The sequence below is a fragment of the Colletes latitarsis genome, chromosome 11, assembly GCF_051014445.1.
Source record: "Colletes latitarsis isolate SP2378_abdomen chromosome 11, iyColLati1, whole genome shotgun sequence".
NCBI lineage: Eukaryota > Metazoa > Arthropoda > Insecta > Hymenoptera > Colletidae > Colletes > Colletes latitarsis.
The window spans coordinates 28,130,782-28,151,432 of record NC_135144.1 but is presented as its reverse complement, the minus strand read 5'-3'; the positions used below and the strand labels follow the sequence as shown (position 1 = coordinate 28,151,432).

General features: G+C 37.3%; 1 protein-coding gene across 2 annotated transcripts in view; it reads left to right on the top strand.

Annotated features, from left to right (window-relative positions):
- LOC143348591 (pseudouridylate synthase RPUSD2) overlaps positions 1–20,651 on the top strand; it is a 305,098-nt gene that overhangs the window by 46,352 nt on the left and 238,095 nt on the right. The window contains exon 1 of one of the 2 annotated variants that reach the window (XM_076779041.1): positions 5,954–6,623. The exons of the other annotated variant lie outside the window; for it this stretch is intronic. Within the exon in view, the coding sequence (XP_076635156.1) occupies positions 6,474–6,623 (150 nt within the window). The 5' untranslated portion in view covers positions 5,954–6,473. Of the gene's footprint in view, positions 1–5,953; positions 6,624–20,651 lie in introns of those variants that run through there. 2 annotated transcript variants of the gene reach the window in all.

The following is a 20,651-nucleotide window of genomic DNA, read 5'->3' as shown; positions in this document are numbered from 1 at the left end:
TGGAACTAGAAACATGAATTCTAGAGTTGAGATATTGTGGAGAGTAAATTTGGACAGGATTCTGTGAATTTTAGCAAAGTTACGGGAACAAGTATCGATACTATGGCGATCTCGAGGATGAATTAAATCTTTTAAAAGCTGCCCGTCTCGTTCTATTCACTCGAGGTTCGAACAGAGATAGAACCGTCGGGGCGGACGTTTATCGCCGGGATAATTTTGGTCCGCGAATCGAGTCATTAATTTCAGGGTATCCATTATAGCGATCGTTCGCGGGACACTTCGAATCGCGCGTTCAAAACGCCGGCGTACGGAGCGTTCGGGCGCGAATCTTCCTCTGTTGGCAGCTTACAAATATCGCGGGAGCAAATAGCCTGGAGTGCAGGGCTCTTTGTCCGTGACGGTGAACGGGGAAAATACGTTGCCACTGTATATATATATATATCACCGCGAGCCTCTTCGCGACGATTCGTCCCTTTCCTCTCTTTCTCGGAGATAAAGGACGTTTCCTTTTTGATCGCGTTGCTTGTCCGACGGTTGCTCTTTGGTCGCAGTCTCTGGCTGCAACGGGCGTGGCTGGAAAAGACACCATCCAGACGGTAAACTGTCAGAAATTGAAACACTTTTCGGTGCACACTGTTTGCGTTTCTTAAAGACAAACAGTTTTTCAACGAGTTTCAACATATGGGTCACACATGATTTTCTACCGAGACAAAATAAATCTAGTTAGGATTCAATTTTTAGGCGTTAAAATATGTTCTATGTCAAATTCTGGCTAGTTTCCAAAGAAAGTTTCGTTTTCGTGGACAATTCGAGGGGTTTGGTATGCCAATCGACTTGTTAAGGGGGTACTCTAGCTCTTTGGAATTTTTTTGTGGCTAATGGTGAAATATTTTTGTATCAAGTTTCAGTGCATATATTTAGATCTATGTTCGAAGGATATCCATAATTTTTTTCGTAGGAAAATATTCAATATTTTAGAAGTTATTTAGTTTATTACCAAAAGGAAGGAGGAAAAAGTTCGACGCCTTTCAACGGTTTGGCAACTTCGAAACAGAGCCTCGAAGGTCATTTTTCGACCCGCGAGTAAAAACTACTTTCACTCTCGGTGCCATAACTCGGCTCATAATGGTTCAAACGCGATAAAACGTGGCCGCAGCAGCCAGCGAGGAACGTACTCCGCGACGATGGCAGTTTAAATAACGCAAACTGTAGATAATAGTTGGGAAAAATACGATAACCGTTGTTGATTTTGTAAGACGATTCGTAGTAAATTCTTCGACTGGTCGTTGCACGGAAGTTAACGAGCGTATAATGTTCCTTTTCGAAGGAAATTTTCTTTCGTTGCGTGAAATATATACTCGTAGAACCGATAAATCGATGATCAGATAAGTATCCCTTAATGTTGCCATCGATAAATTACGAATACGCTAATGCTCCGGCTCGTTAAATTGACAGCTAATTAGCATTGATTAACAACAGTACGTATTTGCTCGAAATTGGAGGGGAATAAACTAGCGAAACCTCGGATCGTTTACAAGTTTCTCTTTTGCCAAGGTTACGCGTCTGCAACATGGATGGATCGTAGAAAGGTCTCTAAAGGAGGCATTCATTATTCATCGTAACCGATTCCCATTAACGTTAAATCGAGAAGAGAAGTTTAACTCGAAAATAGCAATCTCGAAGTATTGCTAATCGAAGTGGAACAACCACTATCGGTGGTTGAGATCCTATTATCACGATCTCGAAAGATTCCAATTCCAGATAGACTCGCGATTAGTCGAGGATCTCCCGTTTATCTAAATAAATTTAACTTTCTCAGCTTCTTTCGTTACCAATAAATAATCTCTTAACTATCGATATTAATTTTTGGTCTTCGAGGCTCTCGTCTCCGTCTTTTTATTTTTGGAGATAAAATTAAATAAAAAGAAACCTTCGTCGTTACAGATTTTTCAAGAACCAATTTCAAACGTTAGATTTATGAAGAAATTTCATCGCCAAACTCGAAATTTATTTGCGGACGATCTAATAGTTATTTACGAACCGTTTGGTACACTCGCTTCATATGTGCGCACCGTATCGACATAAACGTTGTTATTCAGACGTCGAAGGATATCCGGACAGCCGAGATTCCCCAGTCATCGACACACGAGACTCGTCACGCGAGTTTTTGCGCAACGAGCGACGTAACGCGACGTAACATCTCGTCCAATATGGATTAACGCGTGCTTGAATCGAGAACGCCCCTTTCACGACCGTTCGAAGCCTTGAATTTCCTCCAAGAAATCTCGGCGACGTCTCCAAACGAGGTAAATCGAGCCACGAATCGGAACTGTTGCATCCATATGATTCCAAAACTCGTGGATCGTACAAATTTTTGAAATCACTGCTAATCGTGGGTGGAAATATGCAATTTTAGATCAATTTTCTAAGAAAAATTGTAATTGCGACGATCGTCCACATTGAACGACGGAATGGGCGAAGTTACGAATGAAAACAGTGGTAAAAAAAAAGAAAACAAAGCCTCTCAGTTGCTATTTTACTGCTTCGCTGAATGAACAACCAACCCTCGGTGGCAATCAATCCCCGTGAACGCGATACGTATCGCATACAAAGCAGGGTCGAGGAAGCCCTCTATTTCAGACGGAACGAAATCCTATCGGTCGAAAGAGATGCCGGGGAATCTAATTTTTTTCTCCGTCGAACGCCCAGTCTTCGACTCAAAACTCCAGGAACCGCTTCGCGATTTCTTTCGACGATCTTCTCTTGTTTTCTGTACTGAAACTTGGATAAAATTAACCCCACGATAATAATTTAAGTTTACAAGTTACGAACAGTCTCGATTAAATCGAAGGAAATAATGTTTCGATACGTCGACTGTCATGGTGGCCATCGATGACCGTCACTTCGAGCCTTTATATCAAATATTTGTCACTTTTAAGTAATTTTAGCGTCATTTGGAGCACTGTAAAGTGGAAAGTGCGTGTGATCAAACTATCTAAATGTGTTTTATTATTATTTCAACGCAGTTTTAACCCCCCAATGAAGATCGTAATCGGAGGAAAGAATTTCTTGATACGTCGACTGTCATGGCGGCCATCGATGACCGTCACTTCGAGCCTTTATATCAAATATTTGTCACTTTTAAGTAATTTTAGCGTCATTTGAAGCACTGTAAAATGGAAAGTGCGTGTGATCAAACTATCTAAATGTGTTTTATTATTATTTCAACGCAGTTTTAACCCCCCAATGAAGATCGTAACTGGAGGAAAGAATTTCTTGATACGTCGACTGTCATGGCGGCCATCGATGACCGTCACTTCGAGCCTTTATATCAAATATTTGTCACTTTTAAGTCATTTTAGCGTCATTTGAAGCACTGTAAAATGGAAAGTGCGTGTGATCAAACTATCTAAATGTTTTTTATTATTATTTTAACGCAGTTTTAACCCCCCAATGAAGACAATAATCGGAGGAGAGAATTTCTTGATACGTCGACTATCATGGCGGCCATCGATGACCGTAGCTTCGTGCTTACCTTTCCTTTTAGCGTCGTTTGGAACACTGTAGAATACAAAGTGCAGCATCGAACTATTTTTTTTTTTGTACTTTAATGCAGTTCCAACGCCGTTGATATTATTTCGAGGAACAGAAGAAGGTCGAAAGCGAGAATTTAAGTTTGGGAATTGAACGCGTGTTGGTAAATACGTGGAAAGTCCGCGAAACTTGTGCGCCGCATGGCCACCTCGCGAAGCAATAGGACCGCGATCAGCAAGTGTAATGACGTCGCATTAATATTAATATTCCGACATTCGTTTCCGAGCGAACGAACGTTTGTTCATCAATATTTGCTTTAACATACGGCACCGGGTGCACCTGCTGTTTACCGATGCCTCTCTCGTCTCGGCACGGTTTTAATAGCGTCGAAAGCCATTTCAATAGCGTTTGTTTTAAGCTGGACTCGAAGCACCATCACCCGTCGACGCTCGCCAAAACTTTTTCGGGAACTTAGGGTCACTCGAACGACGATTATTTAAAATTTTCAACTATGATACTCAATCAAAGATACATTTTTTCTACTATTTAGCAACTTTGTTATTGCTTCGGTTACAATGAAATTATCGTGCGCTTTAATGTAATGGCTAAATGGTGGGAGTATTTTCATTATTGTATTTTGCTTCTGTGTATTTAGAAATTCGAGGTAAATCGTCATTTTTGTAGTTCCGTAAAATGTTTACTGTTCGCGAATATGTTATAAATTCGAATTATAACCTCTTCGTTCAAAAGTTCCCGCCAAATGTCATTGCCCCGGGACAAGATGGCCGCCGGAGACGCAGACAAATAAGAGGTTACACAATTTCATATTCGAATGATATCGCGTGTTTTAATCCACTGATAAATAAAAATAAAATTATTAAAATATGTACATCGAAATTTCACCCAAAGAAAACAGTAGAAACGTCGAGAAACGTGGCCCTTGATTTCTAATTACTTTTCCAAAATTCGTCCCAGTTTTCCGCAATTCCAAAACTGACGTTAAAGCCGACCATGTAGAAACTTACTATAATTGTCAAACTTGGTACTGTCGAAATAACTTCGAAATGATCTACTTGGTCTCATTATTCAAACAACCGGAATATTATTATACAACGTCGTACGGTAGAAGTTGTCGTTCTCCGTTAATTTTGCAGTTCTTTTTTCCCCCCTCGTAATCTCGCTTTTTCATTGATGGCATTTTAACCGAGCTCGTTTCCGGAGTTGGCGGGATCGCGGAAAGCCCGACGTCGATAAATATATGATTCGTTAGGGGAGGATCGTCGTAATATGGGATCTCGTTTGATAGTCTACGGGTATCCTACGCCCGCGAAGTTAGATACAGTTAGATCCCCCCGGTGTGTGTCCAATTTTAGATTGCACCCGTCCGACGGCAATTATATTTAATGAGAATGTAAATAATTCGCGCGAATCCGTAACAGAGTTTCTAACGAGTCGATGAAATTGCCGTGTAATTTAATCGCCGACGATTCCTCGATCGGGCGAGACCGCCGTGTGGTTATTTAATCTGGAAATAATTTATCCGCCGGAATCCTCCCCCACCTTTCGAGGGAAGTTTTACGGGGGAAACTCGTGTGAAAATGAAATTTCGATCGCGGCTGACGCGCGGTTTTAATCGCTGCTCCTCCCGACTCCTCTCGATTGCTCGTAGAACGCTTCAAAGCGAAGAAGAACGCCAGAAAAATGGCCGACGATCCCATTCTACTGCAATTTAGTTTCGTTTTTGGAGATACGAAAAATTAAAAACGCAATTTTAAAAATTTTAATCGTCCTCGATCCTCTATCCTCAACGTTTGTTCAGATTACGATGTTTCAAATTAAAGTAGTTATTTAGAATTTTACGATATAGCAACACGTTGTGAGTTCAAAGTGTCGGTCACCGGTGACCACCGTAGCGAAGAAACCAGACCTCAAATTTCACAACCCATATGTGTAGTTTAATAAATTTTTGTTTTTAAGAAATGCAAGATATTCTGGTGTTTCGTTTCATTATTTACGAAGCTTGAGAAAATCTTGAAATTCTGTGGGACAGAGACGAGCACGATAAAACAATGCGATGTAAATATTCCTCCTGAGATCTCCTATTCTCTAAATAATATTCCTCCTAAAATTGATAAACGAATCAATACTGTGTCAATACTTATGTCCAGCGTTGATACGTTATTTTAGTCTAAAAGGTTCGTCGATTCTACCCAGAATTTTTGAAATTTGTACGATCTGTGTCGCCGTTTGGGGTGGCGTGACGCGCCGACGAAAGAAGAAAACAACGGTTCCGAGGGAGTAAGTTGGACGGTTGGGGGCGTTGGGGGTGGGGGTTAAAGTCAAACGTATCAAACGGTTGTGCCGGGGATCAGTGGAAATGGGGCTGGCGCGGGGGTGTGGTGCTCGCGAGCGTCTGGCGGCCTAGAAGCAGCCCGTGCGCGCCCCGGGTGGTGGGGGTGGCCGCGGCCATGTGCTCGCGCGTCGCGTCTCAGCTCGATCGGCGATCAGTCGTTGCCGCGCGCTCACGCCGTGCACGTCGTGGCTCTGTCGTTACGGTCTCCCGTCTCGTTCACGTACCGCAATCCCGATACCGAAAAAACGAATTACGAAAACGCACACCGACAGAACGTTCGAGGCATCCTCTTTCGATATCTCGCCGTTTCACGATGACGTCAGTGATAGTCGAAGAGTGGTTCCCACGCGTGTGATCCGAGGATTTCTCGGGGGATAATCGATCGACGGGTGGCAATTGTCAATTCGCAAGTTTTCACGTAAGATGCCAAGGTGATCCCCTGGTTCGTTCGCCCCGTTCGTCACCGACACGTTACCAACCGTTGTCCCGTAATCGTCGCGATCGACAGTCCCTCGCAAGTGATCGAACGCATCCTGGCGCGTTGTTCCCGCCGTACAGTGGAATTATTCACGATCGTGCCGCGATCATGCACCACACTGCGCCCTGGTATCTACCCTGGGGCCTGAAGCTGGTGCCGCTGCCGATACCGCCTGGACATCCCGCATCCGGCATCCCGAATCCCGGTTTGCACCTGCTGGCACCGTTGCCAGGGATCTACGCCCCCGAACCGCGAAAGGTAGGAGCCTCGTTCACAACCCTCTCTTTCGAGTATCGACCACGTTACGCACCACCGTCGGGGGATCGTCGATCCTAGCCCCCCCTCGGGGGACAGGGACTTTTTTCACTTTGTCCCCAAGAGTCGTGTCCTCGTCTCGAAATCACGATTGATCCTTTGGCGGGGGGAGTCCTGTGTGTCCATTCAATCGTGATACTCGAGTGCTTTGATGTGATCGATAGTGAGCTTTGTTTTGGTAAGACGATGTTATCGTGCAGACGAGTGAGTAAGTTTGAGAGATACAGAGGCTGTTGAGAGATAGATTGCTACGAGAATTTTAGGCATTCGGTTTATGGGTACCAAAATGGACGACGAAAATATTCTCTAGCTCTATTGCTGCGAAATTTGAAATTTGAAGTTTTTAACGCTAGAACTTGTTTGTACCAAAGAAATTAAAACGGTAAATATTGGTGATTTTGCAAAAATCCAGTCGAGTGAATTCGTAACAGTTTCGATCAGAAATAACGAACGGGACATTTTGACCAGTTCCGATAGTTCAGAGTTAAAAATTGGTAAACAACGTTCGAAAGTTTTTCGATTGTATCAATTATTTCGGTATGGACGCAAAGAAAATTCTAAATGAAGAAACTTTTAAAATGAATTCAAAACAGCCTATCTATCATTAAAAAAAAAAAAAATCACAAAAAGGGCCGTGAAATTGACAGTGTAGACAGCAATACCTCCTTAAGAGCTCACAGCAGTGTTCGTTGAGCAGAGTAAACAACGCCAGGTAGCAAAAATCAATCGACGCGAAATTTAGTCCAGTATTTACGAGCGTTCCGAGTATCAGTAAACAGAAAAATTGGTTTAGAAGCACATTGGTTCAAGGTTGTACGAGATAAGATTATTCGGTAGACGGAAACCTTGTCTGAATTTATTTTGCGTGAACACGACGACACTGAGTTGAAAAATGGCCCTTTTTAGTATTCTGATGCGCGTGAAATATCGCTGAATCTTCCATGAAAGATGCAAACGTCTAGAAATGCATTGAGTTCTGTCAAATGTTGGATCAGTCGCATCAGTGGTTAGGTTATTATTGACGATCTTGGTTTGTTTAAGACACCATCGAGGAGAATCTTTTGATTGTACCAATAGAATTCGATATCGTTAAATTCCGAACGGTTTGATCTATGCAAATGCATTTTCTTCGTATCGTCCGTGTATACAAACACTGTACATTTATTTAGCGAACCGAGAAATGATGGTCCAAACACATTATCTTGGTCGCCAGTCGCGTAGTTCAAACACATCGCTTTGGCTCGTGCATCGTGCAGACTAAACAGCGAAGTGGCTATCAAAATTAAATGCACGAAGTTTAGAAACCAACGTTGCTTAAAAGTCAGATAAATCACAATACTTAGAAATTTGGAGAAAATGTCAGAGATCTTCAGAGAGTTTCAACCCCCCAATGAAGATCGTAATCGGAGGAAAGAATTTCTTGATACGTCGACTGTCATGGCGGTCATCGATGACCGTCACTTCGAGCCTTTATATCAAATATTTGTCACTTTTAAGTAATTTTAGCGTCATTTGGAGCACTGCAAAATGGAAAGTGCGTGTGATCAAACTATCTAAATGTTTGTATTATTATTTTAACGCAGTTTTAACCCCCCAATGAAGATCGTAATCGGAGGAAAGAATTTCTTGATACGTCGACTGTCATGGCGACCATCGATGACCGTCACTTCGAGCCTTTATATCAAATATTTGTCACTTTTAAGTAATTTTAGCGTCATTTGAAGCACTGTAAAATGGAAAGTGCGTGTGATCAAACTATCTAAATGTTTTTTATCCATCGTTGCTTAAAAGTCAGATAAATCACAATAATTAAAAATTTGGAGAAAATGTCAGAGATCTTGCGACGGAAACAGTGGAATATAATTAAAAAACATGTACTTGTTTTTAGCAATCTTCCCTTTTTTCTACGTAAAAGTACCTAAAACGAAAATCGATTTATGGAAAAAAGTTGTACGGTTCCAATTTAGAAGAAATTGCATATGCAGTTTGTAATTGCGTCGTTGCACTTTGGAGAAAATCTTATTACAAGATAATAGAGGTCGTTAAGCAAGATTCCCCCTCTTCCTGTACTTTTTCCACGTTATTTGTTATTTTATTAATTGTTAATTTTTCAATAGTATAATTTAAACTTTTCTTCTCAAGTTTCCCGTCAACCACTACATTATTCCGGATTAAATAGATTGAGAAACATTTTTCTTTATCGTTTGGATCGACTTTTGGTGCGTTTAATATCATAAGGATCAGTTTTAGTTCGGAAAATCTCGACAGGGACTTCTCGAAGACTTTAAAATCACCAGTCGCGGACTAAATTGTTCGACAAACTTTCAAGTGACGAAACTACTACCGTATTCGGTTGCTTTAGAATTTATTCCGAAGTTCCTCGAAAGATTACGACGAGAGCAAGCATTAAAGGTTACAGCGAGCAAACGCAATAGAATTTCATTAATAACGCTTACGATGCTCACATATATTTTATGTGAATCACGTTTTACATCCTCGAACTCGAGTATCCCATTGAATTCGCTTCGCACGAGATAAAACACAATCTCGTTTATGAAATTAATTTTCTTACCACTGTTTACACGACCTTCCCGACGTCACTGTCTTATGCAAATTTAATCCTTTCTGTTACACGATTCTTTTAACGCACACGAATCCTTTCGTTTTATTTCAATTCACCTGAAATCATTTCCTCGAAACCTTCAACAATCTTCGAAATATCACTTTCAAGAATTCTTTCAAAAAATGTAATAGAACACAAATTAACGAGATTTAGAGTACAAGTTATCAAGGTGCAGTTTACTTAAAATTATGCTGTGGAATAAATAAATTCTACAGTTGATCGAATTCGATGCTCGTAAAAATTTCACATTTTCTCGATTTCACGTTGGAAAACGATTATAAAATTTTCATTTCTCGGTGGATTTTTGATCCCTCGTTTGCAGTTACATCATTTTATTGACTTTTGTGGTAGTTCCCAAGGATGCAGAAAACAAATAAACCGCATAATCGACCATAGTCTCCGTGCATTTATTCCCAGTCACTTTTTTCTTTTTTTTTAATGTGCAACTTGGTGGAACACGGTGACTCAGACTCAGATACCACCTACGCAGATAATGTCCAAACTAATTACCCACCGCCGCGTTCAGTGGAATAATTGAAAAAAGTTTTAGAAACGCCTGGAATTTCTGTGGTTAAAATTTATCACGAGTATCGAGAATATTTTCTTTAATTTCTGATTACTTTACAAACGTTTTTAGGGTAACGGGTGTACAAAAGAGACTTGCAAATTAATTGACATTTCACTTAAAGTTTTATCGAAAACTTAGGAATGTAAATTTCCACAATATGCAAACCGCAATTTTAACTTTTCTTCTGTTTTCAATGTTAACCGTGCGTGTGCAGGTTTCAGCGTTTCAAATCAATCGTGTCTTTAATAAATCCCAACAACGCTCTATTGAGTTCATGTTTATTGACTCCTACATCCAGTTGACACCGGTGATTCTGTTAATTCAGAATCGTGTCTGCAAACGTAGCTTTTATTTTTCGACTTCTACCAGAACGGAGCTGTAAAAATAATTTTTTCATTCAATTTTGAAACACTCAGAAAAGAAATTTTACTTAAATTGTGTAATTCTTAATATAAATATTTCATTTTTTTATTAGATTACTAGAATCTCTTTTTTTTTTAATGGACTTTTTGATACATTTCGTGCACGTTTAAATAGCTTTTAACACTAAGTTTACGGACACTCGTTGCGCATATTTTTATTATAATTCGCTACGTTGACAGTTGCATTAAAAGGCAGTTTTTCTTTTAATTAGAGTATACATCCAATTCAACATAAATTGCTAACAAATAATATTTATGAGTCCTATAACGTTAAGGAGGTATTGCTGTCTACACTGTCAATTTTACGGCCCTTTTTGTGATTTTTTTTTTAATGATAGGTAGGCTGTTTTGTACTGATACTTTGTAGATGTATTTATTCATCTTATAAGCATGTACAATATTTTTTTCATGGAAAAATATTAAAAATCGTGGGAATTATAACTACTTATTTAATGGCTCTTCTGGAAAAGGTGCTCCAATGGCTTACAGGATTCCAGATAATTTGAAACAAAGGGAATTAAAGTATCTTCATAAGGAAGGTTGTAAGTTATAGCAGAAACTAGGGAGAAGTAAAAATCCTGATAAATAAAGAAATGGCGACGCTTCAAGTTTCGAATTTCTATTTGTTAATCGTTCTCTTGTCTTTAGCGTATTAAAAAAAATAGTAAAACTCAATATTTTTTTAAATCTCTAGTTCCAGCAATAAAGGCGTGTCTGCTGAATATTTTCTCCAAATTTGAAGTAAATCGGTCTGCTAGATCTTGAAATATCATGTAAGCCAGTTCAAATGCGTTTTTTAAAACAAGAAGTTGTAACTCTCGCAATTTTTAATATTTTTTGATGAAAAAAATACTATACGTACCTATAAGACGAATAAATATATCTGCAAAATGTCAGTACAAAACAACCTACCTGTCGTTAAAAAAAAAATCACAAAGAAAGGCCGAAGAAATGACAGCCTAGACAGCAATGCTTCCTTAAAGCGGAGGTCGTCACTTTTGCATAGCGTTGAATCATTGGAGATTTCTGGACGACTACGTTAAAATTTGTATAGTGTTTAACCTCTTAACGCTCATGTTTTTCAGGTTAACCAAGAATGATCAGTTTTCTTTATTAGATTTGTTTCTAAAAATGTGGTTTTTGTTAATTACAATGTTGCATCTAACTTATAATTCGAAGGAAAACAAATATTATCATCCATTAAACCGTTAGATTAAACAAATATCGTTTTTCAAAGCAGTTAAACTCGGGCATGAACGTTAAGGGGTTAATTCACACGAAAGATGGAAACGAAGATCGAAAACATGAATTCATTTTAAAAGTTTCTTCATTTAGAATTTTCTTTGCGTCCGTACTGAAATAATTGATACAATCGAAAAACTTTGTTGCATCTACCTTATAATTCGAAGGAAAACAAATATTATCATCCATTAAATCGTTAGATTAAACAAATGTCGTTTTTCAAAGCAGTTAAACTCGGGCATGAACGTTAAGGGGTTAATTCACACGAAAGATGGAAACGAAGATCGAAAACATGAATTCATTTTAAAAGTTTCTTCATTTAGAATTTTCTTTGCGACCGTACTGAAATAATTGATACAATCGAAAAACTTTGTTGCATCTAACTTATAATTCGAAGGAAAACAAATATTATCATCCATAAAACCGTTAGATTAAACAAATGTCGTTTTTCAAAGCAGTTAAACTCGGGCATGAACGTTAAGGGGTTAATTCACACGATAGATGGAAACGAAGATCGAAAACATGAATTCATTTTAAAAGTTTCTTCATTTAGAATTTTCTTTGCGTCCGTACTGAAATAATTGATACAATCGAAAAGCTTTGTTGCATCTAACTTATAATTCGAAGGAAAACAAATATTATCATCCATTAAACCGTTAGATTAAACAAATATCGTTTTTCAAAGCAGTTAAACTCGGGCATTAAGGGGTTAATTCACACGAAAGATGGAAACGAAGATCGAAAACATGAATTCATTTTAAAAGTTTCTTCATTTAGAATTTTCTTTGCGTCCGTACTGAAATAATTGATACAATCGAAAAACTTTGTTGCATCTAACTTATAATTCGAAGGAAAACAAATATTATCATCCATTAAACCGTTAGATTAAACAAATATCGTTTTTCAAAGCAGTTAAACTCGGGCATGAACGTTAAGGGGTTAATTCACACGAAAGATGGAAACGAAGATCGAAAACATGATTTCATTTTAAAAGTTTCTTCATTTAGAATTTTCTTTGCGTCCGTACTGAAATAATTGATACAATCGAAAAGCTTTGTTGTATTTAACTTATAATTCGAAGGAAAACAGCGATACTACCTTAAGTTTCGAATCTGAATGCGTAAAATTGACGTAAACCTAGTGTTGAATCCCGAGTAGCCTCGGAATGTGACCGTCGAACGCGAGCAAATATTTAGCTTAACAATAATGCGCTAATGGAAAGAGGTGCAGTCGGTCTCGCTGCTTTAAAAAGCATAAGCACGGCCATTACACTTCAGCAAACTGAAATATTAACTCGAAACGAAAGCCCCGTTTCGCGCTCGGATTTCTGTGATAACGCGAAATTCAAGGAACTCGGTGAAAACGCGGGAAAAGAGGATTTCCCGTGATATTCGTTGTTTCGTCTGTCGCGCGAAAGCTCCGCGAGACAAACGAATTTTCTTGATAATTACCGACGAAAATACGCGCTAGAACCGTGTCGACGCGGCACACGTTGAAATAATTGAACGTTTCCCTCGCTCTAATGGCGCCGAAGCAAGCAGCATTGTGTTCCTCGTTGCTGTTCGGAGTCATAAACACGTGTAAATATCGGTCGACATAATTAAAACCGCGAAACAACAATGCAAAACTACGATATTTCTTCCCTTGGTTGCATTTACGCGAAGTGATTATAGTAATTGGACGAATATGGCGCGATTCAAACACACAGCAACCAACAAACCTCCCTTATTCGTAGACGTTTCTGTATTTTCACGAATTTTTGTCGTCTAAAGACCACAGTGCTTAATCTTTAGTGTTTAGAAAATTACGTTACGATTCAACTGCAACAGTCAAACATACATCAACCAAAAAACCTTCTTTATTCGTTGTGTTTCTGTACTTTTCACGAAGTTTTCATCATCTAAAATGTTCGAAATTACACTGTATAGGTTGATTATAGTAGTTGGACGAATACATTACTATTCAACTGCAATAGTCAAACATACACGAAGCAACAAACTATACGAGCAATAAATTAAGATACAGTGAATTGAAATTAGACTATTTGAACACGTTGATTATAGTAGTTGGACGAATACATTACTATTCAACTGCAATAATCAAACATACACGAAGCAACAAACTATACGAGCAATAAATTAAGATACAGTGAATTGAAATTAGACTATTTGAACACGTTGATTATAATAGTTGGATGAATACATTACTATTCAACTACAACATTCAAACATACACCAACCAACTATACGAGCAATAAATTAAGATACAGTGAGTCGAAATTAGACTATTTGAACACGTTGATTATAGTAGTTGGATGAATACATTACTATTCAACTACAACATTCAAACATACACCAACCAACTATACGAGCAATAAATTAAGATACAGTGAGTCGAAATTAGACTATTTGAACACGTTGATTATAGTAGTTGGATGAATACATTACTATTCAACTACAACATTCAAACATACACCAACCAACTATACGAGCAATAAATTAAGATACAGTGAATTGAAATTAGACTATTTGAACACGTTGATTATAGTAGTTGGACGAATACATTACTATTCAACTGCAATAATCAAACATACACGAAGCAACAAACTGTACGAGCAATAAATTAAGATACAGTGAATTGAAATTAGACTATTTGAACACGTTGATTATAGTAGTTGAATGAATACATTACTATTCAACTGCAATAGTCAAACATACACGAAGCAACAAACTGTACGAGCAATAAATTAAGATACAGTGAGTCGAAATTAGACTATTTGAACACGTTGATTATAGTAGTTGGATGAATACATTACTATTCAACTACAACATTCAAACATACACCAACCAACTATACGAGCAATAAATTAAAATACAGTGAATTGAAATTAGACTATTTGAACACGTTGATTATAGTAGTTGGATGAATACATTACTATTCAACTACAACATTCAAACATACATCAACCAACTATACGAGCAATAAATTAAGATACAGTGAATTGAAATTAGACTATTTGAACACGTTGATTATAATAGTTGGATGAATACATTACTATTCAACTACAACATTCAAACATACACCAACCAACTATACGAGCAATAAATTAAGATACAGTGAATTGAAATTAGACTATTTGAACATGTTGATTATAGCAATTCAACGAATACATTACTATTCAACTACAACATTCAAACATACACCAACCAACTATACGAGCAATAAATTAAGATACAGTGAATTGAAATTAGACTATTTGAACACGTTGATTATAATAGTTGGACGAATACATTACTATTCAACTACAACATTCAAACATACACCAACCATCTATACGAGCAATAAATTAAGATACAGTGAATTGAAATTAGACTATTCGAACACGTTGATTATAGTAGTTGGACGAATACATTACTATTCAACTGCAATAATCAAACATACACGAAGCAACAAACTGTACAAGCAATAAATTAAGATACAGTCAATTGAAATTAGACTATTTGAACATGTTGATTATAATAGTTGGACGAATACATTACTATTCAACTGCAATAGTCAAACATACACCAACCAACTATACGAGCAATAAATTAAGATACAGTGAATTGAAATTAGACTATTTGAACACGTTGATTATAGTAGTTGGACGAATACATTACTATTCAACTGCAATAGTCAAACATACACGAAGCAACAAACTGTACAAGCAATAAATTAAGATACAGTGAGTCGAAATTAGACTATTTGAACACGTTGATTATAATAGTTGGATGAATACATTACTATTCAACTACAACATTCAAACATACACCAACCAACTATACGAGCAATAAATTAAAATACAGTGAATTGAAATTAGACTATTTGAACATGTTGATTATAGCAATTCAACGAATACATTACTATTCAACTACAACATTCAAACATAGACCAACCAACTATACGAGCAATAAATTAAGATACAGTGAATTGAAATTAGACTATTTGAACGTGTTGATTATAGCAATTCAACGAATACATTACTATTCAACTACAACATTCAAACATACATCAATCGACAAACTATACAAGCAATAAATTAAAATATAGTGAAAGGAAATTAGACTATTTGCACAAGCTGATTGTAGTAATTGAATGAATACATCACTATTCAACTACAACATTCAAACATACACCAACCAACAATCCTCCGTGATTCGTGGCGTATTTTTATTTTAATAAATTTCGATCGCCTTCAGGATTACGTTCACCGCTTAGAAAATCTTTTCAAGAGACGTACGAGCAATCGATTAAGATACAGTATCAATTTATCTAGTGTAAATCACAATACGTATCTTATCAGACGTGTTTTCTTCGAATGATATCGACAGTTTTTTGCAGTTTACGTCGCGAATAAGATGCAATTTAAAATAGTAAGAATATGGAACACCAGCCTGTAACTGTCGATGTCAAGAACGATCGAATGGCTTGGATCTATGACGTCAGATAGAAATAGCTTCGAACATTATTCGATATATCGTCCTTGGATGTCTTGAGAGGTCTCTGTAGGTTTTGAACGCTCTTGAAACATTTAATGAGCCCTAAAAGCCTCGAGGATGCTTCTGCACCGACGCGAACCGTCGAAGAAATCGTGGAAAATACTAACTTTTCTACCTAACTCCATTACGTATTCCTCTGTTTCTAATTTAATTTTTATTTTTCCTATCGATTTAAACTTCTCTCGAGATTATCTTGCATCGTGCGTACGTTTCACATCGTTAAATTCTTCTGTTATTTTGTATCGATGAACTTTTCCCGATTTTCGTTCGTTCGACGATGTTTGGAGGCAGTTGTCAGGCTTGAGAAACGAAACGCGATATTCGGAGCGACAAGTGTTTCCAGCCATCGACGATTCAGCGTTTCTCGTTGACGCGAAACGATACGGGACGGAAAACGATGACACGTTCGCGATTATCAAATAGAAACGCCACGCTGATTTGCAGTTCACCGGGACGAGGATTTCTGAATCGAGTGCCCGCGTTTCGTTTTTCATTCCGACGAAAATGTCTTCGTTTCGCGCCGCGGCGTAATTCGAAAATCATTAGCGAAAAACCGAGCTCGTGCCCCTCCATCGTGATATATCGAATCGTTAAATAAACATAACTCGTAATAATAGATGCGCCTCTGGTCAAGTTCCAAACGGGAAGAAGAATTAACAGCTTTGTCGCGATTGCCAACGTTGTTCCTTGCCAATGAGCATTTTTCCGAACGTTTACGAATAGAAAATAATTATTATCCGTAACGAAGTTCAGAGTGCATTTCTACGAAGTAGAGTGCACCAAGCTCGAAGTACGTTTCTACGTTCAATATGCATTTGTACTTACGTAATACCAAGGTAATATATAGTGCATTTACATAATCGATGACAAAAGTCGAGAAACGAAATAAATATTTATGGATTATATATTTATCGTTCGAGATACGCGGGGGTCAAAAGTAAAAAGAGATAATATTTATAATAATATTTATGCGAAATTTCGTTGTTATAAAATCTACCTGATTACAAAGTACCACGAACATAATATTAATAACAAAGATATACAGGGTGTTCGGCCAACCCTGGGAAAAATTTTAATGGGGGATACTAGAGACCAAAATAAGACGAAAATGAAGAATACCAATTTGTTGATGAAGGCTTCGTTAAACAGTTATTAACAATTATATTCAAAAATTTCAAATCGTTCTGAAAAAATTATTTTCGGTTGCGAGGGTCAATTACAATCATTTTTGGTCATTATACATACCCCCGAAATCCTACTCACTTTCGAGAAAAAAATTCGAGTAAGTGCTGAAAGTTTTGGGTTGACAAAAAAGACTTTCGAATCGTCTTGGAAAAATTGTTTTTTGTTGCAAGGGTCAATTGCAAGCATTTTTGGTCAACAGACATACCCCCGAAATCCTACTCAGTTTCGAGAAAAAAATTCCTTACCGAAAATATAATTTCTGGCCAGAAATGTCTGCCCGAATTTTCATGCGAATCTTTAAAACGTCATAACTTCTGAACGGATTGGACGATTTTAATGTTTAAAAAAGCAAACGACGCGTATTTTAGTGTAGAAGATGTAGAAAGTCTAAAAATATTCGAAAATTTGGTCCTTGACAACCTAAAATGAGAAAACTCCCATAAAAATGTGGTCCAATTTTCAAACAGCCATAACTCTTACAATAGTGAATATATTTCAATGAAACTTTTTTCTGAAGTGGAGCTCATGGGTACCTACAAAAAAGTATTAGACAACTTTTCTGTAGGGCGTCTATCAAAATTACAAAAAATGAAAAAGGAATATTTAAGAAAAATCGGCAGAGGGTAGGTGCCTAAATTTTTCGGCGATAAAAAAAATTTCCAAATCGTTCTGGAAAAATTATTTTTAGTTGCAGGGGTCAATTGCAAGCATTTTTGGTCAACAAACATACCCCCGAAATCCTATCCACTTTCGAGAAAAAAATTCGAGAAGGTGCTGAAAGTCTTGGGTGAAAAAAAAGACTTTCAAATCGTCTTGGAAAAATTATTTTTAGTTGCAGGGGACAATTACAATCATTTTTGGTCATTACACATACCCCCGAAATCCTACGCACTTTCGAGAAAAAAATTCCTTATCGAAAATCTAATTTCTGGCCAGGAATGTTTGCCCGAATTTTCATGCGAATCTTTGAAATGTCATAACTTTTGAACGGATTGGACGATTTTAATGTTTAAAAAAGCAAACGACGCGTATTTTAGTGTAGAAGATGTAGAAAGTCTAAAAATATTCGAACATTTGGTCCTTGACAACCTAAAATGAGAAAACTCCCATAAAAATGTGGTTCAATTTTCAAACAGCCATAACTCCTACAATAGTGAATATATTTCAATGAAACTTTTTTCTGAAGTGGAGCTCATGGGTACCTACAAAAAAGTATTAGACAACTTTTCTGTAGGGTGCCAAACAAAATTACTAGAAATGAAAAACTAATTTTTAAGAAAAATCGACAGGGGGTAGGTGCCTAAATTTTTCGACGAAAAACAAAATTTTTAATTAATTCTGAAAAAATTATTTTTGGTTGCGGGGGTCAATTACAATCATTTTTGGTGAATATACATACCCCCGAAATCCTACTCACTTTCGAGAAAAAAATTCGAGTAAGTGCTGAAAGTTTTGGGTTGACAAAAGACTTTCGAATCGTCTTGGAAAAATTGTTTTTAGTTGCAGGGGTCAATTGCAAGCATTTTTGGTCAACAGACATACCCCCGAAATCCTACTCAGTTTCGAGAAAAAAATTCGAGTAGGTACTGAAATTTTTGGATAAATTTAAAAAATGTCAAATCATACTAAAAAAATTATATTTAGTTACAGGATGCATTATAATTATTTTTGGTCATTATACATATCTCCGAAATCCTACGCATTTTCGAGACAAAAATTGTTTACCGAAAATCTAATGTGAGGCTTCTTTGAAATTTCATGCGAATCTTTAAAACGTCATAATTTCTGAACGGATTGGACGATTTTAATGTTTAAAAAAGCAATCAACGCGTATTTTAGTGAAGAATATGTAGAAATTCTAAAAATAATGGAAAAGTTGCTCCTTGACCTTGTAAAATACGAAAAACCCCATAAAAGTGGTCCAATTTTCAAACAACCATAACTTCTACAATAGTAAATATATTTCAATGACATTTAGTAGGGAGGTGGAGCTCATAGATACCTACAAAAAAGTATAAAACAACTTTTCTGTATAGCGCCAACCAAATTTATTAAAAATAAAAAACGAAGTTTTAAGAAAATTGAAGGGAGTAGGTGACTAAATTTTTCGGCAAAATTAAAAAATTTCAAAACGTTCTGGAAAAATTTTTGTCAACCCAAAACTTTCAACACTTACTCGAATCTTTTTCTCGAAAGTGAGTAGGATTTCGGGGGTATGTCTATTCACCAGAAATGATTGTAATTGACCCCTGCAATCGAAAATAATTTTTCCAGAACGATTTGAAACTTTTAAATTTAATCGTTAATAACTTTTTAACGAAGACTCCATCAACAAATTGGTATTCTTCATTTTCGTCTTTTTTTGGCCTCTGGAATCCCCCATTAAAATTTTTCCCAAGGGGTGGCCGAACACCCTGTATATCAAAGACTATCGCTACTTATCGAAAGATTTTCGTTTCTTTTATCATCGAGTCGAAAAGAGGAAGTCACGTAAGTCGCTTGCAAACGTAGATCTACGCGAACAAAAGTTTCGCGAGCGATTAGAGTGGTGACGTTATACGCCAAACGACTCGAACGAATGCTATAATTTTTTTCCCGTCGCTGTGTTAACTATAACCGTCTCGCTTATCGGGGACAGAGCAAAACTTACTGCTTCACTGACAAAATTGTACTTCTCCACCGATAAGATTATACTTCTGCATGTATTATTAAATTACAATGCGTTTAAATTTCAAGTAAAGTTTCGTTCTTCCAGAATATTTCAAAAACTCGTCGATAAAATCGCGTCCCTTCGTTATCGATCGTTTCTACTCACGTCGGTAATTACGATTACCGATAGAGGCATGGTGTCAGCCATTTTGGTTTCTTCCATTATTAACGGCGCAAGGGACAACGGAATAAAGATTGCACAGAGTAAACATCCTTCATAAAATTGTATAAATTAATTAACGTACTAACTAGTTCGATGTTACCGAATATAGAAACGCAAGTAGAAACAACCAATAATGGACAGACATACTCGGACATGCTTCTCAAGAATTTTCTTTATTTTTGAAATTCTGCTCAGAAGGGGGGGAAATTACAATGTAAAATTAGAAACTAATGGAAAGAGAGTAAAAATCTCGAAACGTGACGCTCTTGGGACAAAACGAATGCCTCCTTAACGGTCGATTTGGTGGATCCAGCTAACAACGGGAGCGTCGATTCAGCGATTTCCACGGTCATTTTTAAGAAAACCGTCGATGGTTCGGGTGAGATAGGTTCTCTCGGCCAGTCTCGTTAAAACGAACGATCTAAAAAGCTCCGTGGAAGGACGGACACTTACTGGGAAATTCGAATCGCACGGCGACTACCTAGAGCCGCGTCGTAAACGTTCACCCTGCTGCATACCTA